The following is a 25,169-nucleotide window of genomic DNA, read 5'->3' on the forward strand; positions in this document are numbered from 1 at the left end:
ACAAAAGAACCAACCAAATGCAGAAAGTCCTCTGTCATGCAGGTCTTAGATTTTCTTGTCAAAAGGGAATTCTGCTGGATAGAGGGTATGAAAGGGAGACTAAAGAACCTTTTGAAGGTGCCTTCAGAGTTTAGGCATGGACATGGGAACTTGGGAAGGGGAGGCTAGAAGTAAAGAGAAACCTATAAAAGTCCCTATTTGGAAGGTTTCTAAAATGGGAGTTGGAAATATGATGTTGGGAGGACCTCAGTTCTTGGGGTTGATCTCTCTCAATCAATTTCTTCTCTTCTATCCACACTGACCTGCGTCCTCAGATACCGCATGCATAAAAGACTGATAAACTTACTTTTCAGTATATATGCAAATTCACTTGAAAATGGAAAAAATGAAAGAATGGCAAGAAAATAACCTTGGTTTAAATTTAAATTGTAGGTAAAATTTTTAAGTAGGACTGGACACAATCTCCAAGAATTCCCAGAGGTCCCATCCTTTAGGGCCTTAAAGGGGAGATACGAGTGTGTAGTTAGCCCATGAGGTAAGGTTATAGATACAACTCAGATACATCAAACTGAGAATATACCAGCATGTGCTTCTTGATCTAGATCCACTGAAGCTCAGAAAGCCTTCAAATCCTAAAGCTGAAAAAGTCCTAGAAGTCTTCAAGCTTATCTTCTTGCATTAGCAACAATCATATTCCAGACAGATTTGAAAGGGTCTTCTCAGAGATAGAGACCTTCACATTTTTGAATCGCTGATTCCTGGGCTTACCCATTTTTCATTAATCAGGAGTTCTTTGTTATAACCAACAGAATCTCTCATAATAAAGATCAAACATCTTTCTTCTTATTCTGCACCATTTTTCTGTTATTGCCCTTAAATTATGTGATGCGCAATACACGTTTTAAGTGAATGGTTATTCCAATAAAAGAGGGCTTTATTTTAAATATCCCTGAGTATAATCAACTTTCAATTATTTTTGTTAGAGGGAAGAACTATTGGAGTGGACAACTGAAATCCATTAATAGCACTTGGGGATCCAGCCACAGTCCCCATAGCAGGCAAATTTGCCCCAGGAATGTGGGGCTGGGGTGTATCCTCATTTCCTGGAAGACTTGTGGCAGGGACACTGGGCAGCACTAGGCAATGTTTGAGCCTGGGTGTGACAGCTGCAAGAGAGGAGAAGTGGTGGTGCTCAGAGATAGCCCTCTCTTTGTTGGCAGTGTTTGCTACAGTATGCTGCTGGGGAAAGGTCCCTGGACTGAGTCAGAAGCCCTGTGTTTGAATTCCAGATCTGCCTTAGGCTTTGTGACCAAGCGCAAGACATATAAATTCTTTGAGCCTCAGTTTCTTCATCTGGAAAATGGAGATAAAACATCTATCTCACAGGGTATCTGTGAGAATTACATGGATGATGAAGGTGAAAATGGACGGAGCACAGCAGATGCTCAAGAAAAAAATGTTAGTTACTTTCTTCCTTTCCTTCTTAGGTCCTGCTACAACGGAGAACAGAACTGAGTTCTGACCCAGTTGCTCAGGCAGCTCTCCGGCTGAGATCACACAGAATGTAAGCAAGTCATTCTGTCTTGCTAATAATTGGGAATTGAGTATAATGACAACAGATAGTTGGCATGTGGTTCTGAATGTGTGTTCAAATGTTGCTCCAGAGGCTTATTTGCTGCATCCTCGTTCATGCATTCAAGCCACATACCCTATACAAAATCTCACATCACATATGAAATGCAAGCAAATGAAAACCATTGGCACTTTCAACTTAATTTAGCAGCCTCAATTTTTTTTTTTCTTTTGGATAGTTAAAACTCACTATTCCCTATGATCTCTGTTGTTTACCTCTTGTTTGTTACAGCCAGAACTATCTCTAGACTTAGGAAGAAGAGGCAAAGGAGAAGATGGTAGAGACCCTTTCATTGGTCTCTGTGGAAGTTCGGTGGGAGGTCTAGAGAAAGCTCCCCTCATAAATACAAACAAAGCTGGGCTGAATTCATGACAAGAAAAGAAAGCATATCTTACCTTTTTGCTCCCAAGCATCAACTAGAAATTAAATAATAAGAAAAAGAGAGTTAGTAAATGTTGTGAGTGCTGAAATTCTAAGCAGAAAAAGTGCTGTGGTCGTGCCTGACCATTTCGGAACATCTAAAGTCCTTCGCAAACACTGCTGGATCACAGTCAATCCTGTAGCCCAGATGATATTATTTTGACTTAGAAATAATTTTTCAGCACTGATATTTTTTAGAAATGTTAAATATACTAGAAATCATAAATACAATAATTTAAAAGTAAACAGACATTTCACTCTGCTTAGTGTGTTTGTTTGAAAAAGAAATGTAAAGAAAATTGTTTACAACTTTTATTGGTACAAATTTAGTAGCAGAGCTTAGACTTACACATGCTCATCCAAGGACCTAGATATTTATGCTGAGAAATAGGATGTATGCTCATAAAGATGTTACATACATCTGGAGACAGTGTTTCATAATGGTTAAGAAAATGAGCCTCAGTATCAGCTGCATCTGCATTTATATTTATCTCTGTGATTGGACTATTTATTTATTTTCTAATGTTGGTTTTCTTATCTGTAGAATAGGGATGGTCGAGTTAGAAGAGGAAATTCAGGTAAAATATTCAGGGCAATACCTAGAACATACATGTTAATAAACTTTAATGCTTATTATCTAGTCTGCATGCTTCCTACATAATAATAGCTAAAATTTACCTACTGCCTTCTATATGCCAGATAATGTTCTAAGTGAGTTACTCATTCAACCCTCATATCAATACTACAAGTTAAGTATCATTATTACTTCAATTTTACACATGATGATGCTGTGGCACAGAGAAGTTAAATAAATTATTCAAAGAAAATCAGCAAGTAAGAGTCCAGCCAGGATTCAGATACGGCTGTATAACTTCAGAGTTGGACCCTTAACCTCAGACTACACAGCCTTGCCTCCTCTGCCTAAAATCTTCTTCCCTAAAATACAAACTCAGCCTTTAAAACTCAGCTCAAGAATCTCCTGCTCTGGGGAGCCTTTCCCAACTACTCTCTGCAGAGTTGACCACTTCACTCTTTATGTTTTATTTTACTCTGTATCTACCCATATCACATTATATTATCAATTATTTATGTCTCACACAAGACCAACTTCTTGAAGGGAGGGAATTAGTGATGCATTCATGTGTATGATCATTTTTTCATTCAAAAAGTGTACATTTACTCTGTGCCAGGCACTGGGCCAGGTAAATGAGACACTGTTTCTGCCTTTAATGAGCTCATGATTTACACAAAAACTTGTGGTGGCTCCAACTCTCTTCCCTGAATGTATGCTCAGGGATACATATTACTCTCAGCTATAATTAGACATGACAGTTAGCAACAAACAAACAAACATAGGCACATCCCATACATATTCTATTGCAAGATACTTGTATTTTCCCTCTATTAGTTCTGGTTCTCAGTGTTTGGTGTGGTGATTGTCCTCTACGACCATTTTGTTCCACACTTGAAAAGAGGTTGTATAGAACAAAAATCCTCTTACCAGCAACTTCATTGTCTGAAAAAGAAATGATAAAAAATCATTAGAAATACTTCTATCAGCTACTAAGATCAGATCTTGCTCCCATGAGTTAGGACTCTTCCTTCCTTTAAAAAACAATGGATCTTCAAATTCCCATAGCTGTACATGAAAAGCAATTTTGAGCCATACGTCCTTAAACAACTGATGGCTATTTAGAAAAATGGATTCTAAGTAATCATATACAGAGAATGCCAAAAAAATGTATACACATTTCAAGAAAGGAAAACTCTATTAAAATTATACTACTCAATATATACCAATAATAAAAGATGAATACAAATCACGTGTGACTTCTGCAGTTACAAGAGGTGCTCAGAGTGGTTCCCATCAGCGTCCAGACACTTCTGATTACAGCAAACTATTGCTTGAGCAACGTTGACCAAAGTGCCCACTTGTATACAATTTTTTGGCACCCTCGGTGTACATATATATATATACATATATATGTATATATATGTATATGTATATATATATATATATATATATATACTACAGAAGGTGTAAAAAAAGTATACGCACTTTAAGAAAAGAAAAAACTGTATTAAAATTCTGCTGAATATATATATATATATATATATATATATATATATATATATATATGCCTTAAACTTAACCATGTTATATGTCAATTATATCTCGATAAAGCTAGAAAAAACAGGTCTACACTGGGGATCAATCAAATGATAACCAAAAATTAACTCTAAATGGCAATATCTGGCAGAAGAGGGGACTTATCCTGAAGCATATCAGTGCTTTTGCCAATAATGTAACATTAAACATGCTGCATGGTAAAAAAAAAAAAAAAATCCCAACTATACTACATATTAGGCAGTGCAACAGAGTAGAGCCTGGCAGCATGACCACTTTTAAATACAAAATTGGTTTACTCAGTTTGGAGGAGCTGATTGAATAGAAAGACTTCCAATATTGGGACACTCTTGACTCCACTGCTATGATTGAGAAATTAAGTCCTGGCCAGGTACACCCATATGCATGTACACACATGAACACACATGCACACACACACTCAGAGTATTTGGACATGTAGTTCTGAATGTGTGTTCAAATGCTGCTCCAGAGGCTTATTTGCTGCATCCCCATTCATGCATCCAAAGCACATACCCTCTACAAAATCTCACATGAAATGTGAAATGCAAGCAAATGAAAACCATTGGCACTTTCAACTTAATTTAGCAGCCTCAATTTTTTTTATTTTGAATAGTTAAGACTCATTATTTCCTATGATCTGTGTTGTTTACCTCTTGTTTGTTACAGCCAGAACTATCTCTAGACTTAGGAAGAAGAGGCAAAGGAGAAGATGGTAGAGACCCTTTCATTGGTCTCTGTGGAAGTTCGGTGGGAGGTCTAGAGAAAGCTCCCCTCATAAATACAAACAAAGCTGGGCTGAATTCATGACAAGAAAAGAAAGCATATCTTACCTTCTTGCCCCCAAGCACCAACTAGAAATTAAATAATAAGAAAAAGAGAGTTAGTAAATGTTGTGAGTGCTGAAATTCTAAGCAGAAAAAGTGCTGGGGTCTTGTCTGACCATTTCGGAACATCTAAAGTCCTTCGCAAACACTGCTGGATCACAGTCAATCCTGTAGCCCAGATGATTGACACATGCTGCTGAGTATTATTAACCAGGGATGAATTTGGGATGAAACAGAGCAAGCAAGCTTCTTCCAGCATTAAACATGAACACGCAATATTTGACAAACAGAAGTTAGAAATGTTTGGGGCTGCTTTTTGGGTGACTAGAGAAATAGAAAAAGAATTTTGCAGCCACCCCTCCATTTTGAAAATTGGTCTCTGACTGTGGAAGAAAAACAAGCTCTTGGTTACACACAAACATTGAGATTTTTGTTCCATCTCTGGCTCCTGTTTTCTGGTTGATGGTTCAGTTTTTCCATTTGTTTTGTGTGTGAGATAGAGATGAAAATATTTGAAACTCTGATTACTCATCAGCTATAGCCTGTGCACTGAAGAGCCTCATCACATTTCCACTGGGCCCTTCAGATCCCCTCACTCAGCAATAACTAGGATTACAACGACCAGTTTTCCTGAATTTGTCTGAAAGTTTTCTGTATACCTGGCCCTCTCTTTTACCAATAGCCTTTACACTGGGTGACACATATCTCCCCACACCCCATACCCAAAGCAGACTAGGAACATTCTCATGAGGCCAAATCGCTGGAGATGCTTGGGTCTTTGATTCTTTGATATTCGTATTCTCTCTCTCTCTCTCTCTCTCTCTCTGAAAAACATAGTTATACTATAGGGCCTCTAAGAAAATGCCTGATTACTTTCTGCAGGAGGCACACCTTGACACTCGAAATGTTTTCCTTGGACCAGTAGCAAACTAATAAGCCTGAGAGATTATTAAAAATACAGAATCGCAATCTCTAATCCAGGCCTGTTGTAGCAGAAGCTACAGTTTAACAAGATCCCCAGGTGATTTGTGTGTACATTCAAGCTTGAGAAACCCAAGATGAAGCAGGAAGTGCAGACATGGCTGTGGTTCTGAGATCGGTGCCTTAGCTGTGATAGCATTTTTTAGGTCTCTGAAGTAAAACCATTGTGAGCCATTTTGCTCCCTGTAGTTTAGTCATTAAGAGTAAAGTTCTTGTACACAGACAGTTCTGATTTCCTACATCAGCTTTAGCACTTACTGTATGGTTTTAAACAAGTCATTTAAATTCTTTGAGTATCAATTTCTTCTTCTATAAAATAGGGGATGTGATGTTTACCTTCCAACGTGGAGGTAAGATTTAAATTAGTTAACACATGTAAAGAATTTTTTTACATGGTATCTGGAACTCAATAAATGGTAACTTAAAAAAAAATCTATCTTACATGAGATATGGAAATGCTCTTGGTTATTTATCAATTTATATTTCACTTTGCTTCATAAAGAACTAAACTAATTGAAAGCTATTGATTAACTGAAAAGGACTGAAATTATAAAGTGTTTTATTATCTCAGATACAAAGTTTGCCATACCCTGTGCAGAGTCTGGGTTCAACTACGTAGTCTCCTCACAACAAGGTGCTATGCTTACTTTGCTTTTATAATCTCTTTTGTGTTAGTTCTTAAGGGCTGGGTAGTTCCTTAAGACAGAACAAGCTCATTCTTGAAGGCATAGAGACAACTTTGTTTTCAGTAGATATGATCATCCCAACTGCTTTTCTTTGGCTGTTTCCTGAAAGATCTCCCAGGTGCCTGGGGCACGCGTCTCCATTAGCCTCCAACCCTAGTTCCCTATGCTAACATTACACAGTTCCTTACATCTTTCTAGTACATGAGGCCCCTTGGTACCACTGGGCAGCACCAGGTTAGGCTGTGAGCCTTCCCATGGTCTGGAGAAACACCACCCTTTTTCATTTCATCCTACTCACCTGATAAGAGGCAGAGTCCCAGAACTCTCCAGAGATTTCCTGACTGCATCCTTCTCTCACTGGACACTTACTCTAGCTAAGATGGCGGAGGCCAGTTGGCTTATTACTTCTGAAAAAGAAACCAAAGGACTTTTTCAAAATCCCGCTGAAGATGAAGACCCTAGGGCCATTGTTCCCAATGCTGGGATTAAAAAAGCGGCTTTGTGAGAGGGAGACTCACCATTTTCCGAAGCAGGCACCTAAGGCTGGGAGGGGAAGCGGGTTTCTGAACCCCACACAGGAAGTGTGGAGGGGCCTCTGGGCCTGCAGGTTTCTACGTCACTTGGAAACGTTTAACGCAGAGGCAACCACCTGGGTTGGCTGGGGAGAGTTGGGCCCCATATCTTCCCATATGACAGACAAGAAGATTGGCAGAAACTGAAGCTACAATGAGAAATACCTGTAGTTCAGCCGCCCAGGCTTTGCACAGGGCACCTCCACATTTGGGGCTTCATTCTCTCTCTCTTTTTAAAATTAAATTTACTGGGGTGACAATGGTTAGTAAAATTATGTAGGTTTCAAGTGTACAATTCTATAATACATCATCTATATATCACATTGTGTGTTCAAGACCCAGAGTCAGTTCTCTTTCCATTACCATATATTTGTGGACTCTGTTCTCAGATACCTCTCCCCCCAAACTAGCTGTGGCAGGAAGAGAGGGGAGCACCGAATAGTTGTTTTCTTTATAGTGTACCAGGCTTGGAGCAGCAAGGTGCAGCTGTCTTATTAACACAAGCTGTTGGCTTGGAAATATATGTTGGCTTAAAACCATGAGATGCCATTTTTTTTTTGGCCTGTAATATTTATAAAAATATTTAAAAACACAGTATTCAATGTTGGAAAGGGTAAAGAGTGACAGTCTCAAAGCCTGCTGACATGAGTGTAAACTGATACAGCCTGTCTTTATTTTTAAGCATGCATTAATCAGATGCCTACTCTGTGCCAGGCACTGTGTTAAGGGCTTTACCAACATATCTCATTTAATCCTCAAAACAACTGTGGGGACAGAGCCAGGAGTGCAATTTCCAGGCTCTCGGCCTCACGTGGAAAGGTGCTGGTTCAGGTAGTAAATGGCCATCAACTGTGTTTGGATGGTCATCAGCTGTGTAGTTGGCCGTCAGCTGTAACCAATGAGCCATTGGCCACTAGTATAACTGCTGTGGCTACACTAGCAGCAAATGGGGGCTAGCAAGAAGATGGTGGCTGAGCTAGCAAGCGTGGATTGCAGTTAGCATGGCAGATTGCAGCTAGCAAGTGGGGTCGGTCGGTTGGCAAAAAAGTGGACAGCAGGTTGCACGTCGTGTGAATCCAGCCTCCAGTGAGAATATAGTGGTGTGACTCCCCTACCTATGGCTCCGAGGGTGTTCCTTTTTGGCCTCACCATGTCCTGCATTCTTATGTGGGGAGCGGGAGCTGAGACCCCGCAGGCCGCCCCGCACGACAACAACCCTTTAAGATAGGTATTATTTTTATCTCCATTTTATACCTGAGCAAACTGAGGCTCAGAAAAGTTACCTCATTTTTCACAGAGTTGGAATCCTAGAAAGCATTTTGACAAGATTCATTGATTTAGTACGCATTTAATGTCTACTACACTGCAGTCTGTGTAGGTGCTAGTGATACAACAGTAACATGATAGACGGTCCTCGTGAAGGGTGAAGGAAATGTGGGTAGTAAACAGAGTTTTTCAGGAGATTGATGCCGAGAAAGAGGTAATACAGGTGGTGTGGGAACGATAAAAGGGGACTAATGTAGTCCAGTGGGTAGAGGAGGTCTCCCTGAGAAGGTGACATCTAAACTGAAATATGATGGATGAATAGGAGTGAGCCAGGTGGAGGGGAGGACAAGTAAAATATTACAGACCAGACAGAGGGAGAAGCATGTTTAGAGCTCAGAGATTGAAGAGAGGCTCATTCAAGAAACTACAGATATATATATATATAGATATATATATATCTGTAGTTTCTTGAATATATATATATATGTATATATATATATATATATATATATATATATATATATATATATATATATATATGTCACAGGATGTGGAGTGCAGCATAGGGAATACAGTCCATGGAATTGTAACAGCTATATACGATGTTAGAGTGGTAGTAGATTAGGGGAGGGTGGGTATCACTTTGTGAGGAGTACAAATGTCTATTGCATTGTTTTGTACACCTGAAACCAATAAAAAATAAAATAAAATTATAGTCCTGAACCGAAAAAAAAAAAAGGAAGCATGTAATATGCTGAAAAGAGCAGTGACTAAGTCCAGGAGACCTAGCTTTCTATCTGATCTTGGGTAGGTTATCTGAGTCTCATTTCTTACATGCCAAAGAAAAATAACACTTATTCTAATGTTTTTATATATAATATCTATGCCACAAATATAGCACCGTATGGTTTAGGTAAAAAAAACAAAAAACAAAAAAACCTGGAAGTCCAGAAAGGCAGGTAACTGAGAGTGAGGGGGAATGGCAAAAAAAATAAAAAATAAAAAATAAAAAAAAAAAGGGACAGGAAACTTAGGGGCCAGATGGGGTGGAATTTACAAGCCTTGTTAAAGATTCTTAAGGATTATTGTAAGGCCAATGGAAAGCAATTGAAAGGTTTAAAATGGAAGTAACAGTATAAAATTCCTTAAAACATTTTAAATGAAAAAGTTAATTATGGAAATAATATATGCACATGTTAAAAAGAACAAAGATCACAGAAAAGTATATAAAGAGGGTGCCAAAAAAATGTACACACATTTTAAGAAAGGAAAAAGTTATATTAAAATTATGCAGATGCTAACCACTTTGAGCACCTCTTGTAATTGTGGAAGTCAAACATGACTTGTATTCATATTTTGTTTTTGGTACGTATTGAGTATTACAATTTTAATACAGTTTTTTTCCTTCTTAAAATGAGTATACATTTTTTTGGCACCCTCTGTATGGAACAACAGTCCCCTGCCCAACCTTGCCTCAGCCCTATTCCTCTTCCTAGAGAAAACCACTTTGAACTTTGTAAACGTTTCTTCTGGTGGTTACTTTCTTATCTCTAAATATGCACTGTCATCATTCGAGTTCTCTGGGAAACAAACTTTGAGATGAAGATTTGTGTGCAGGCGGCTCCCTGAGGGAGTGCTGGAACAGCACCTGTAAGGAGAGGAAGCAGGACTGGGCAGAGGGAGAAGGTGAACTACAATGAGGTAGCAACAGAGACCTCAGCCAATCCCATGGAGTGTTCTCATGAGGGCTGGGACTACCCTTCAGTATGGTCCTCAATTAAGGAAGATCATCTAGTCTTCCATGTCAGCTGTTCCCAGGGAGGGAGTGTGAATTTGGGGGAGGCAGCTGCTTTACTGAGGACAATTCCTGGGAAAAGGCTCAGCTGTGACCCTCAGGGACACAATCCTAGCAGGTGTGGGAGTGAGTAGTCCTCAAGGGTGGATGTGGGTCAGAGAACACAGCACACACAGTTTACCCTTGTACTGCTCTAATTGCTATATGATAATTTCACCCCATTCTTTTTTTTTTTTTTTTTTTAAAGATTTTTATTGGGGAAGGGGAACCGGATTTTTATTGGGGAACAGTATGTACTTCCAGGACTTTTTCCAAGTCAAGTTGTTGTCCTTTCAGTCTTAGTTGTGGAGGGTGCAGTTCACCTCCAGGTCCAGTTGCCGTTGTTAGTAGCAGGGAGCACAGCCCACCATCCCTTGCGGGAGTTGAAACTGGCAACCTTGTGGTTGAGAGGATGCACTCCAACCAACTGAGTCATCCGGGAGCTCGGTGGTAGCTCAGCTCAAGGTGCCATGTTCCTTCTTAGTTGCAGGGGGTGCAGCCCACCATCCCTTGCGGGAGTCGAGGAGTCGAACCGGCAACTTTGTGGTTGAGAGCCCACGCTCCAACCAACTGAGCCATCTGGTACTGGCCCACGTGGGAATCGAACCGTCAGCCTTCGGCGTTAGGAGCATGGAGCTCCAAATGCCTGAGCCACCGGCCGGCCCCTTCACCCCATTCTTTAAAAAAAATATTTTTGTTAAAATATTGCTAACATACAATATTATATTAGTTTGAGGTGTACACCATAGTTATTCAACATTTATACACCTAAAGAAGTGATCACCATGATAAGTTAAGTAACCATCTGACACCATACCATGCTATCACAGTATTATTGACTATATTCTCCAACCTGTACATTACATCCCCATGACTTATTTTATACCTGGAAATTTGAACCTCTTATTCCCTTTCTCTTTTCCCCCTACCCCTTTAAAATTTTTTTCAATTACAGTTGACATTCAATATTATTTTATATTAGTTTCAGGTGTACAGCATAGTGGCTAGACATTTATATAATATACGAAGTGATCCCCTTGATTAGTCTAGTATTCACTTGGCACAATACATAGTTAATTTCACTCCATTCTTAAACAGGCTCTTTTCCTGGAGAAGCTTAGAAAAGGAAAGTTAGTAGGACAAATTATAGCATCTGTTCTGAGGGTTCCACCTGATAGTCATCATCTCCCTTCTTTGTCACCCATTCTGGATTGCTCCAGCCTCAGCTAGCGCTTCTGCTGACCTAAGGGAAGACACCTTGAGGAAGCTAAACTCCTGGTTGGCATGCCTTTTCCGGCTCTGAACCCTTGCGTTCTAGGATCCCCTGAAGCACTGACTTCTCCTGATAACAAAGAGAGATTCATTCTGCTGAGAGGGTGAATCGTTTTTTGTTTGTAGGCAGCAGGTGGCTTAGTTTAATAGGACAATGCTGTGTACCATGGTAGAAATATTCTTCCTCTGGGAACCATGACCTCTAGAAACTTAGAGTCTAAAGTTAATGAGACAGGAAGCACAAATTTCCTAAATGGTTCACTTAGAGTAATGTTACTTATGGATACTTCTACTTCCAACTCTTAGTTCCTGGATGCATATATTCTCCCTAAAGGGGACACAGTACCATATTATACTCATTGATTTAAGATGTACGCCACATTGTAAAGGATAGTACCTCAGACTGCAGGGTGTCATCTCTAATTTGTTACCTTACATGTGTCTTCAAAAAGTTGGCTATTCCATTGATCACTCAGAGGACAGCTTCAGGATGATGTGGTATATGATAGGACCTGTGGATCCCATGGTTATATCTATACACCTTTGTTATAAAGTGGGTCCCATGGTACGTTGTGATGCTATGCAAGATCCCGTGCTGATGCAACAACATGGATGACTCTAGAGGATATTATGTTAAGTGAAATAGGTTAGACTGAGAAAGACAAATACCATATGTTCTCACTTATATGTGGAATCTAAAGAACAACAACAACACCCCACCCCACCCAACAAACAAAACAGAAACAGATTCATAGACACAGAGAAGAAACTGATGTTTGCCAGAGGAAGGGAGGTTAGGGAGCTGGATGAAAAAGGTGAAGGATTAAAAAATACAGATTGGCAGTTACAAAATAGACATGGGGGTGTAAAGTACAGCATAGAGAATATAGTCAGTAAGGTTGCAACAACTATGTATAGTGCCAGGTGGGTACTAGACTAATTGGGGGATCACTGCATAAATTATATAAATGTCTAACTACTATGCTGTACACTTGAAACTAATATAAAATAATATTGAACGTTAACTGTAAAAAAAGAAACAAGTAATTAAAAAATTAAGAATAATAGTCCAATTGAACAACAACAAAAAAGACCCAATGCTGATTAATTAGGCAGTATGTGAACTCTTGGATGGTAGGGCTAGCTAAGGCATTTCAGATAAGGAAGTCAAACACATACCCAGACTATGAGGTCTGACAATTAAGTTTGTGAACTTGCCACCATGTGCTTACATTGGCAGCACTGTACAAACAGCTCGGTAAGGTTTCATAACTTTGGTATATCAGTGTCTCACAGCTGTGTTTGTGTCAATATGTGACGGTGTCTTGCTGAGTGGCGTTCATCATTGTTGTTGTGTGTTTTTGTGTGTCGTAGCGAGAATGTCTGAGCTTGAATTAGAGCAATGAACAAACGTTAAATTTTTTGTTAAACTGGGCAAGAGTGGAAGTGAAATCAGGGACATGTTAGTCCAAGTTTATGGGGATAATGCCATGAAGAAAACGGCAGTGTACAAATGGTTTAAACGTTTTTCTGAGGGGAGAGAACGCGTCACTGATGAAGAGAGGTCAGGGCGGCCAGTAATGAGCAGAACTGATGGAAACATTGCAAAAATTTGTCGAATTGTGCATCAGAATCGTCGGCTGACTGTGAGAAGCACAGCAGACTAAGTAAATATCGATAAAGAAACAAGAAAATCTTAACTGAAAATCTTGGCATGAGAAAGGTGTGTGCAAAAATGGTCCTGAAGGAGCTCACTGATGAACAAAAGCAAAGGAGAGTTGAAGTTTGCCAAGACCTTTTGGAGAGGCAAGACGATGTTTGGGGCCATGTTATCACTGGTGATGAAACATGGGTGTACCAATACGACCATGAAATAAAGTGTCAAAGTACACAATGGAAGTCAGCCAATTTTCCATGACCAATAAGTTCTGTCAGTCCAAATTAAGAGTCAAAACGATGTTGCTAACCTTTTTTGATATCGGAGGGATTATTCACTATGAATTTGTACCAACTGGACAAACAGTTAACCAAGTTTACTATTTGGAAGTGCTGAAAAGGTTGAGGGAAAAAGTTAGAAGAAAGTGACCTGAACTTTTTGCCAACAATTCATGGCTCTTGCATCACGACAATGCACCAGCTCACACAGCACTGTCTGTGAGGGAGTTTTTAGCCAGTAAACAAATAACTGTATTGGAACACCCTCCCTACTCACCTGAGCTGGCCCCCAATGACTTGTTTCTTTACCTGAAGATAAAGGAAATATTGAAAGGAAGATATTTTGATGACATTCAGGACATCAAGGGTTATACGACAATAGCTTTTATGGCCTTTCCAGAAAAAGAGTTCCAAAGTTGCTTTGAAGGGTGGACTGGGTGCTGGCATTGGTGCATAACTTCCCAAGGGTAATACTTCGAAGGTGACTGTAGTGATATTCAGCAATGAGGTATAACATTTTTTCTTTTTGCTTATCAATCATTTTCTTTTCTTTTCTTTTTTTATTAGTTTCAGGTGTACAAAACAATGTAATAGTTAGACATTTACCATTTATATCCCTTACACAGTGATAACCCCCCTCCCCCCATCTACCCCTCTGACATCGCACACAGCCATTACATTTCCACTGTCTTTATTCCTAATGCTGTACTCCACTTCTTGTAACTGTGTGTGTGTGTGTGTGTGTGTGTGTGTGTGTATATATATTATATATATATATATATATATATATATATATATATATATATAATACATATATACGTATGTGTATATATATATATATAAAATTGTAGTTGACATTCATTATTGTTCAGCTTCAGCTTCAGGTGTACAGTGTAGCACTTTTTCTAACATGAGTTCATGAACTTAATTGTCAAGCCTTTGTATGTATCAATTCCTATCAAATGAATTGAACCCTTTCTAAGTTTGTTTGGAAAGGGGTCCAATGTAACCAAGTTGTAGCTGAATGGTTTCCTCCAGGGATTGTCCTAAGTCAGGCTCAGCATTGGGCTCTGTTTTGGCAGCAGCAGTAGCTAGATCAGCCTTGGTGAGTGGGAGCCCACATGTACCCAGAAATAGCCTCCACTAATGCCACCATTGCTACTACAATCATAACCCCATTGGTCCTGTATTGGCATGACCAAGGACAGAGGCTAATGACATTAGCTGGCCAAGTCACTTTCTTCTACGTTGTGTTGTAGTGCCTCTTCCATGATGGATGTTCTCTGGTGGGTGTTAACATGTGACACAAAGATATTCACACTTTATAACGGCTCCCATGGGGCCATATACATGCCTCTTCTCCATACTTCCTTGCCCCCAATTTTCTAACATTGCTCATTCTAGACCCCTGACCAATAAATTAAATCATTTACCACTGCTCATTAATTTGTACGTATTCTTACACCCAGGCCCCTTCTCTTTCCACATAAAGTGGATGACCAGTTACAGTGCCAACAGCTTTGCTCTTTAGGAGGACTTCCCCTAACTACTGTCTGTCAAGGCCACTCCTGTGTGGACCTGTAGGGCTGCAGCAACCCACTTTAGCTTCACTTACTGAGCTGACGTCAGTCAACAAGGCTCAGGCTTTGTTCTCTGCTGTCAGCTAGTCCTTGGGGAGGGCCCATCATGCAGCTGTAGGTTTTCTTGAGGATGAAGTGTTGGTGCAGCAGTGGTGGATGATATGGGTCTGTGGGCCAGGTACTCCTGCAGGTTGTATCCTCTGGTGCTGCTCATGCCTGATCCAGATTGCATTCCTTCCATCTTATGATGGATTGTTGTACCCACCCAACTTTCTGACTTGGTAGAGCTGACAGTGCCTACCTTATAACAGGCAGTCTTGATTTAATGGTCGATTGATGTCCCATAGTCAGTTACTCAACTCTACCAGTATATCTACTCTAGTAGCATGCCAGGAGCTGCTTTTCAAATGGTATTCAGTTCTTTACTGCAGATGGAATGGTCTTGCTGCAGAATCCTAGGTATCAACATTATGATTCTCCTACTAGAGCTTGTGATAAACTCCAACAGCATCTTTTCCCACCACAGATACTAATTACCATCAGATGTGCCAAAATATGGCCCAAGTTGCAGAGCTGCTTGCAACGCAACCTGGACTTGCTGCAGAGCTGTTTACTGCTCTGGGCTCCACTCAAAGCTGGAAGAGTTCCATGTCACATAGTAAATAAACCAAGCATAGAATATGCTCCTCCAAAACATAAGAGGCATATAAGGTATTTTGTTTCTTTCTTAGTGGTGAGGGCAGTGCAAAGCCCAATAATATGTCCTCTACTTCAGAAAAGATGGCCTGGATGGTCCAAGACCCTGGACTCCTAGAAAGGTCACTTATGTGTCAGGCCCCTAAATCTTTAGGGTTTATTGACCATGTCCCAAGGCCTCGAAGTACTTGCCACTTCTTGGTTATTTGATTTGACTAGCATGATATCATTGATATAGTGAGCCAATGAAATGTTCTAAAGAATGTCCAGATTATTCAGGTCTCTTCAGTCTATGTTATGACAGAGAGTGGAGTAGTTAATACAGCCCCAGGCAAGACCAGGAAAGTGTTAATATATTGTCACTTGTGTGTGAATGCTTGAATAAAGATTACATTTGGCTTAGCTGCTGCAATTGGGGCTACTACTTGGTTAAGTTTACAGTAGTCCACTCATGCGCAAGGATTCCCCACTTTTTTCAAAGGCCAAATTAGTGAATTAAATGGGGATGTGATAGGACCACCATCCCTGCATCCTTTAAGCCTTTCAAAGTGATACTAATCTCTGCCATTCCCTTTAGGATGCTATATTGTTTTTTATTTACAACCTTGGTTGGGAGTCATAGAAAAGTTTCAAGTGCCTCCACTGACTTTTCCTAATATAATAGCTCTTACTAACAAGTCAGGAAACTGAGGTGAAAGTTCTATCATGTGCTATGTCCGTAAATGTCCCTTGGGCCATTTGAAAGTCATGAGGGATGTAGGACAGTCCCTCCCTTTGTTTTGCTGACCTGTTCTGAGCATTGCAAGGTGCCAGTATTTGGTTGAGTATATGTCTTTAGCATCCCACACAAACAACCCACACATTCCAAAATAACCTCTAGGGAACAGTACCATCTAAGTTGAGAATCACTATTCTAGAGCCTTCTTCCATCCTGGGTTCACAGAACCGTCTCTAGTTTCTTCCCAACATGAACAGAAGGAGGCAGCAATTGACCAGGAAATTAGTATTATGGGCACATAAATGCTTGCTGTGAGATGACTTTACTCTGAACTTTGCCCTCACTCAACCTTTACCACCAGCCACTAGACCAGTCTGGAAGTTCACTCTGTTTACTGGAAGTCTACTTATGTGTGTTCTCCTCTCTGGCTTCCCAAATGGTTCTTTTCTCCTCTCAAATTCTAGCAAACAGTGGCCCTATTTTTTTCTTTTTAAAGGATTGTTATTTTTTTTTTAATTGTGGCAAAATACACATAAAATGTACCTCCTTAACCATTTTTAAGTATACAGTTTAGTAGTGTTAAGTATATTCATATTGTTGTGTAGCCAATCTCCAGAATACTTTTCATGTTGCAGAATTAAAATTCTATACCCATTGAACACCAATACCCCATTCCTCCCTCTTTCCAGTCACTGGAAACTACCATTCTACTTTCTGTCTCTAGGAATTTGACTATTGGAGATACCTCATGTAAGTGGAATCATACAGTATGTATCTTTTTGTGACTGCTGTTTCAGCCTGCTACAAGGACTGGACGTATGTGTGAGCAAGTGGGGCTCAGTAGATTGATGGTGGCTGGACCCCAAATGTTATTGCTCTTGATGGGGTTCAGGATACACTACCCTAACTATGGCACCTTGACATATTGAATATTTTAAGTTGAAGGAGTTTGAGAAAAAGGCAAAAGCAGGAAGGTCACTTTGATGATCCCATACCTTTCTCCCCTGAAACAAGTAATAAAACCCTCAGATGCGAGGTGTCCTCCCTATGTTTGGAAGGAAGATGCATCATTATGTCCAAAGACAAAGGGACTCAGGAGAATCTGAACAGTTCTTCTGTTTCCTCAGATTATTACAGTTACGTCATACTGCTTAACCTATCACTCCTTCACAACTGTCTACTCTTTTTTTTTAAAATCTCCTATATTTGCTCATTTCTCTTTGTGATTCTTTCCTTTTTTTTTTTTTTAAAGATTTTATTGGGGAAGGGGAACAGGACTTTATTGGGGAACAGTGTGTACTTCCAGGCCTTTTTTCCAAGTCAAGTTGTTGTCCTTTCAATCTCAGTTGTGGAGGGTGCTGTTCAGCTTCAAGTTGTTGTTCTTTCAGTCTTAGTTGTGGAGGGCACAGCTCAGCTCCAGGTCCAGTTGCCGTTGCTAGTTGCAGGGGGCACAGCCCACCATCCCTTGCAGGAGTCGAACCAGCAACCTTGTGGTTGAGAGGATGCGCTCCAACCAACTGAGCCATCTGGGAGCTCAGCGGCAGCTCAGCTCAAGGTGCCGTGTTCAATCTTAGTTGCAGGGGGCACAGCCCACCATCCCCCGTAGGAGTCGAACCGGCAACCTTGTGGTTGAGAGGATGCGCTCCAACCAACTGAGCCATCTGGGAGCTCAGCGGCAGCTCAGCTCAAGGTGCTGTGTTCAATTTTAGTTGCAGGGGGCACTGCCCACCATCCCTTGTGGGAGTCGAGGAATTGAACTGGCAACCTTGTGGTTGAGAGCCCGCGCTCCAACCAACAACTGAGCCATCCGGGAAGCAGCTCAGCTCAAGGTGTCGGGTTCAACCTTAGTTGCAGGGGGCGGAGCTCACCATCCCTTGCGGGACTCGAGGAGTTGAACAGGCAACCTTGTAGTTGAGAGCCCACTGGCCCATGTGGGAATCGAACTGGCAGCCTTCAGAGTTAGGAGCATGGAACTCTAACCGCCTGAGCCACCGGGCCAGCCCCCACAACTGTGTACTCTTCATCAAACCTAGCGTAAAATACAGGTTTAACTGTTTCATTGAGTCTTCATTTCCTTATGAAGGCTCTCATGTCACAAAAAACTTATATTAAATAAATTTATAGGCTTTAGGTTACAAAAGAATTTGTAAACTTACATACTTTTTTAAGAGTTAATCTTTGTCAGTTTAATTTTCAGACTCAGCCAGTGCCCCTAAGATCGTTGAAGAAAATTTTTTTCTCTCCTACACTGTTGTAGGAACTCAATGGCAAGAATTCCAGGCTACAGTTGTAACTTGCCAATTGCTATGATGGGCAGTTCATCTGCATATCTCAGGCAGAGGACACAGAGTCTCAGAATAGGTATCACAAACAGGTGGCTGATTTAAGATTTTGTGAATATTTAGTGGCTTGCGGACAAAAAAGAGGTTCTATGGAAGATAAACTCATAGGGTGATCTGATCATAAATTCCTAACTGGGCAGGTCATAGTGGGTAGTAATGCCCTTGGCATCTAACTTCTTCAGTAGAAGGTTTATCTTTGCCTTAAGTACCCTGTCTATTGTTCTTGTGCATCTAGGTTAACACACCTTTGAAACACAGGAAGTAATGCCCCTAGAAGGGGGTATTAACCCTCAAGAGAGCACATAATCTTATTAACTATCCTGTAACCCAATCCCTGTCTTGTTGTCTCCCACCTCTAATGTTCTTTACATTCTCTCCTTAATTTCAAATGCATAGAACAATCTGCAAAATTGTTATTCTCCGGAGTATTTGAGATCTTGCTCCCCAGCATATGTCATCAGTTTGGCTCAAATAAACTCTCATAAACATTCTCTACAGGCTTGGACATTTCTTACATTGACAGCCTCGTAAATATTTGGTGTTTCATGTTCCTCATGAATATTTAATGCATACTTAGTTTGTCCATTCCTTCCTATATCAGCAGACATCTGCTTTACTCTCAAAGTATAACATGTCTCATAAGCTACTGGCTTCTACACTTAATTTCATCTATCCTCCTTGTGTGTTTCTTCCTCTTATTTTCTATAGAAGACTTGAATATTGTTAAATAATATAGCAAACACACCTTAACGGATTCAGGAGCCAATGTGAAGAAATTCCCACTGACCAAAGATGTTATACTCTTGAGAATCAATAAGGATAATATCTGTAATGTTTGAAATGCATCAAATATGTTTAATGCCTTGAGTTTATAATGACACTATAAACAAATAAAAAGCACAAAGAAAAATATCTCTAATTGATAACACTTGGACAATGCTGGTGAACTAACTCGTGCTCAAAACTGGTCTTTCCTATGTTAACTATTCCATTGGGTAACCATTTAATAGATGAGGGAGTACCTCTTCCTAAAAATAGTTTAGTAAATGGAGCACATGTTCAAAAAACAAAATTCAACCCAGTAAAATGGAAGATTTAATTGGCTTCATAAGTGAACCATGAATCGAGCAGTATTCCAGCTAGCAATTAGAAGGGTGCAGCAATAAGCTGTGCAAAATGGAAGATTCTTATAGACAGAATGAGGGTGGGACTAAGATATTAAAAAGTGCATTATTTCAGGCCAGGGTACCTTCCCTTAGGGGAAGGCAGGAGGTCTTATCAGACAGATAGCCTCACTAGTGTTGATTTGGAAATTTCAGACTGATTGGTTTAAAATTTGACTTCTGGGAGAGGTTGAAACTGCAATTTGGTTAGTTATTAAGTTTTGGTTTGATGATGTGGTTTAGCCAAAGTGACTCTATTTTGACTGTTTTTTTTTCAACACAAGAATGATAGAATTAGAATAGGACCATTTTGCAACACCTAATGAATGAATGGTTTTAGGCATTAAAGACTGCTAACATCACAAAAAGTGACAATCACACATTATGTACCCCTTGAAGGAAGAGCACAATACCCCCTATAAAGTTGTGTTGTTTACAAAAAGTCAACTCTGAATCTGATTGAGCCTCAGTCTAGACTACATCAATGATTCTTGGGTGTTCTCAACATCACCTGACAACTTGATAGAAATGCAAATTTTCAGGGGCTTCCATCGAGATGGCAGAATAAATAAATGCTGTGCTAGCCTCCTCCCATGAGCACATCAAAATTACTACTAAATTACAGAGCAGTCACCATCAAGAATCACAAGAAGTCTAGCTGAACAGAAGTCTCATAATTAAGACTATACAGAAGAAGCCACATTGAGACTAGTAGGAGTGGCAGAGATGTGGAACGCGCTGATCCCACATTCACGTATGGAAATCAGGAGGAATATCTCACCTGCAGAGGTCCTCTCTCAGGAATGAGGGGTTCCAGCCCCATACCAAGCTCCCCAGCCCAGGGTTCCAGTGCTGGGAAGAGAAGTCCCCATAACTTCTGGCTGTGAAAACCAATGGAGATTGTGGCTGAGTGAGACAGAGTGGCTGCTGGAGTCCCAGGTGTTTCTCTTAAAGGGTCTGCACACAGACATACTCACTGATGGGTTCACTCATTCTGAGCTCCAATGCTGGGGCAGCAGCTCAAAAGATGCCAGGGACGATGGTGAGGAACTGAATTGTCTGGCCTCAGGGTGAGCGCTGGAGGGGCAGCTTTCTCCCAGACAGAAGTGCTGGCAGAAGCCACTTTTCTTTCTTGGACACTCCCCATACCCAGCATCTGCTCCACTTACTAAATCTCTCAAAGGTTTGCAAACCCCAAACAAGCAGCATCTGGCCTCAGCATGCCCCATACCTCTTGCTAAGCAGCCCCAAGCCCAGCACTAGTGGTAGCTAGCCTCAGTTCACAGCTTATACTCTCCCAGGAACCTCCAAGCCCAGCACAGGTGGCAACCATCTGCAGATCACTTTGTAGCTCTTATCCAGTGGCCCCAGGCAGGGCAGAGGCATCAGTTGACCTTGGCCTGTGCCAGAGTCCCTCCCAAGAAGCCCCAGAACCAACATACTCAGTGGCCAGCTTCAGACCAAACCACAGCACTACGCAAATACCTCCACAAATGACACACTCAAAGGGTAGACTCAGCAGGCATCAGAGGCTTGTTAAAATGAATCCTGCTCTGTGGGGTCAGCCTCTGCACTATAACTACTCCACCATGGTCACAGCCAGTCCTTACAACTAATCAGCCTGAGAGTCAATTTCTCCCATTGCTTTGCCAACGGCAACCAAAGCACAAATACAACTGGAGGGCACACATAACCCACACAAGGGACACACCTGGAGCACACTGCCCAGGTAACCAAGGAGACTGTGCTACTGGGCCACACAGTATACCTACTACATAAGAACACTCTACCAAGACCAGGAGACATAGCCACTCTACCTAATTTATAGAAACACAGTGAGGCAGCTAAAATGAGGAATAAAAGAAACATTTCCTGAGTGAAAGAACAGAACAAAACTCCAGAAAAAGAACTAAACAAAATGGAGACAAAATAAATCTACCAGATGCACTGGTTATGAAGATGCTCAGTGATCTCAGTGAGAACTTAAAAAAGAGATAGGAAACAAAAAATGAAGATAGAAAGCATAAAATAAATGAAGAATACAATAATTGTAATGAAGAATACATTGGAAGGAATCAACAGGAGATTAAATAAAACAGAAGATTGAATCAGTGATTTGGAAGAAAAGGTAGCAGAAAGCACCCAAGCAGAATAGCAAAAAGAAAAAAGAATGCAAAAAAATGAGGATAGTTTATGGGGCCTCTGAGACAATATCAAGTGTACCAACATTTGCATTATAGGGGTACCAGAAGGAGAAGAGAAGATAGTAAGAAATTGAAAAACTACTTGAAGAAATCATCATGGAAAACTTCCCTATCCTGTGAAGGAAAAAGACATACAAGCCCAGAAAGCACAAAGAAGCCCAAACAAGATGAGCCCAATGTGGCCCACACCAAGACACATCATAATTAAAACACCAAAGGTTAAAAGTAAAGAGAGAATCTTAAAAGCAACAAAAGAAAAGTTACCTGCAAGGAGCTCCCAAAAGACTGTCAATTGATTTCTAAACAAAAACCTTGCAGGTAAGAAGGGATTGTCATAAAATATTGAACATAATGAAAAGTAAGAACCTACAACCAAGATTACTCTACCCAGCAAGGCTATCATATAGAATTGAAGGACAGATAAAAAAGAGTTTCTCAGACAAGAAAAAGCTAAAGGAGTTCATCACCACCAAACCAGTATTACAATAAATGTTAAAGGGATTTCTATAAGAAGGAGAAAAAAAGATCAAACATATAAATAATAAAATGGCAATAACTATCTATCTATCAACAATTACTTTAAATGTAAATGGATTAAATGGTCCAATCAAAAAGAGACAGGGTGTGGGGCCGGCCCAGTGGCTCAGGCTGTTAGAGCGCCATGCCCCTAACTCTGAAGGCTGCCGGTTGGATTCCCACATGGGCCAGTGGGCTCTCAACTACAAGGTTGCCAGTTCAATTCCTTGAGTCCCACAAGGGATGGTGGGCTCCACCCCCTGCAACTAAGATTGAACAAGGCACCTTGATCTGAGCTGCCACTGTGCTCCCGAATGGCTCAGTTGGTTGGAGCGCATCCTCTCAACCACAAGGTTGCCAGTTAGATTCCTTGATTCCCACAAGGGATGGTGGGCTGCGCCCCCTGCAGCTAGCAATGGCAACTGGACCTGGAACTGAAGCTGAGCTGCGCCCTCCACAACTAAGATTGAAAGGACAACAACTTGACTTGGAAAAAAATAAAATAAATAAAAATAAAAGTACCATTAAAAAAAAAAAGAGATAGGGTGGCTGGATGGATAAGAAAACAAAACTCTTACATATGCTGCATGCAAGCAATTTAGTTTAGATCGAAAGATACACACAGACTGAAAGTAAAGGGATAGAAAAAGATATTTCGTGCAAATGGAAACAAAAGCTCGGATAGCAATACGTAGACCAGACAAAATAGACTTTAAAACAAAGGATATAGCAAGAGACAAAGAAGGATCTGCGATTCTACTTCTGGGTATTTATCTGAAGAAACCAAAAACACTAATTCGAATAGACATGTGCATCCATATGTTCATTGCAGTATTATTTACAATAGCCAAGATATGGAAGCAACCTAAGTGTTTATCGATAGATGAATAAAGAAGAAGTTGTACGTACATGTACAATGGAATATTACTTGACCATAAAATGAATGAAATCTTGCCATCTTTCAACAACATGGATGGACATAGGGGGTATTACGCTACGCGAAATAAGTTAGGCAGAGAAAGACAAATACCATATGGTTTCACTTATATGTGCAATCTCAAAAACAAAATAAATGAACATACAAAGCAGAAAAAACACATAGATACAGAGAACATTTTGATGGTTGCCAGATGGGAGGGAGTTTGGGAGGATAGGTGAAAAAGGAGAAGAGATTAAGAAGTCCAAATTGGTAGTTATAAAATAGTCATGGGGATATAAAATAGCATAGGAATATAGTCTATAATATTGTAAAAACTATGTATGGTGTCAGATGGGTACTAGATTTATCAGGATGATCACTTCATAAGGTATATAAATGTGTAATCACTATGTTGTACATATGAAACTAATATAATATTGTATGTCAACTGCAATTTAAAAATAAAAAAATATTTTAAAAAAGAAATGAAAGTTTTCAGAACTCACCTCAGACTAGAATCAGAAACTCTGAAGGTGGGGCCCAGCAATCTGTTTATCAAGCCATTCAGATGATTCTGATGCCCACTAAAGACTGAACACCACTGCTATAAATCCAACATCAATTTACAGGAAATACAAAGGAACATATTACCCAACATCATCGTGATGCAGGCAAAAAAATCCATACTGTGGAAAACTCTATCTGACAAATGACCCAGTTTTTTAAAATGTAAATTTCAAGGAAATAAAAAAGAGATTAAGGGGAATATATAGGTTAAAATAGACTTAGGACATTTATGGACCAATTGCAAATTTTAGACCTTATTTGGACCCTAATTCAAATAAATAAACTGTAAAAACATTTTATGACGTTTATGAGTTAATTTAAAAAAATTTTGGGCCGGCCTGGTGGCTCAGACGGTTAGAGCTCCATGCTCCTAACTCCGAAGGCTGCCGGTTCGATTCCCATATGGGCCAGTGGGCTCTCAACCACCAGGTTGTCAGTTCAGTTCCTTGAGTCCGGCAAGGGATGGTGGGCAGCACCCCTTGCAATTAAGATTGAACATGGCACTTTGAGCTGAGCTGCCACTGAGCTCCCGGATGGCTCAGTTGGTTGGAGCGCGTCCTCTCAACCACAAGGTTGCTGGTTCAACTCCCGCAAGGGATGGTGGGCTGTGCCCCCTGCAACTAGAAATGGCAACTGGACCTGGAGCTGAGCTGCGCCCTTCAAAACTAAGATTGAAAGGATAACAACTTGACTTGGAAAAAAGTCCTGGAAGTACAGACTGTTCCCAAAAAAGTCCTGTTCCCCTTCCCCAATAAAATCTTTAAAAAAAAATTATTTTATTAGTTTCAGGTATACAAAGCAATGTAATAGTTAGACATTTAAACCCCTCATAAAGTGATAGCTCACCCCCAAGCTACTACCCCTCTGACATCTTCTATAGCTGCTACAATAC

The 25,169-nt window shown here is 40.3% G+C and overlaps 1 protein-coding gene across 2 annotated transcripts in view; it reads right to left on the reverse strand.

Moving 5' to 3' along the window:
• The window catches only part of CD3E (CD3 epsilon subunit of T-cell receptor complex), a 67,198-nt gene that overhangs the window by 3,402 nt on the left and 38,627 nt on the right, over positions 1–25,169 (reverse strand). The window contains exons 1-5 of one of the 2 annotated variants that reach the window (XM_019716280.2): positions 7,212–7,354; positions 6,992–7,100; positions 5,033–5,053; positions 3,555–3,569; positions 2,029–2,049 (exon numbers count right to left, since the gene is read on the reverse strand). In XM_019716280.2, coding sequence (XP_019571839.2) covers positions 2,029–2,049; positions 3,555–3,569; positions 5,033–5,053; positions 6,992–7,040 — 106 coding nt within the window. In that variant the 5' untranslated portion in view covers positions 7,041–7,100; positions 7,212–7,354. Of the gene's footprint in view, positions 1–2,028; positions 2,050–3,554; positions 3,570–5,032; positions 5,054–6,991; positions 7,101–7,211; positions 7,355–25,169 lie in introns of those variants that run through there. The other variant, XM_019716281.2, reaches the window with a different exon arrangement.

Source organism: Rhinolophus sinicus, linkage group LG06 (genome assembly GCF_036562045.2).
Source record: "Rhinolophus sinicus isolate RSC01 linkage group LG06, ASM3656204v1, whole genome shotgun sequence".
NCBI lineage: Eukaryota > Metazoa > Chordata > Mammalia > Chiroptera > Rhinolophidae > Rhinolophus > Rhinolophus sinicus.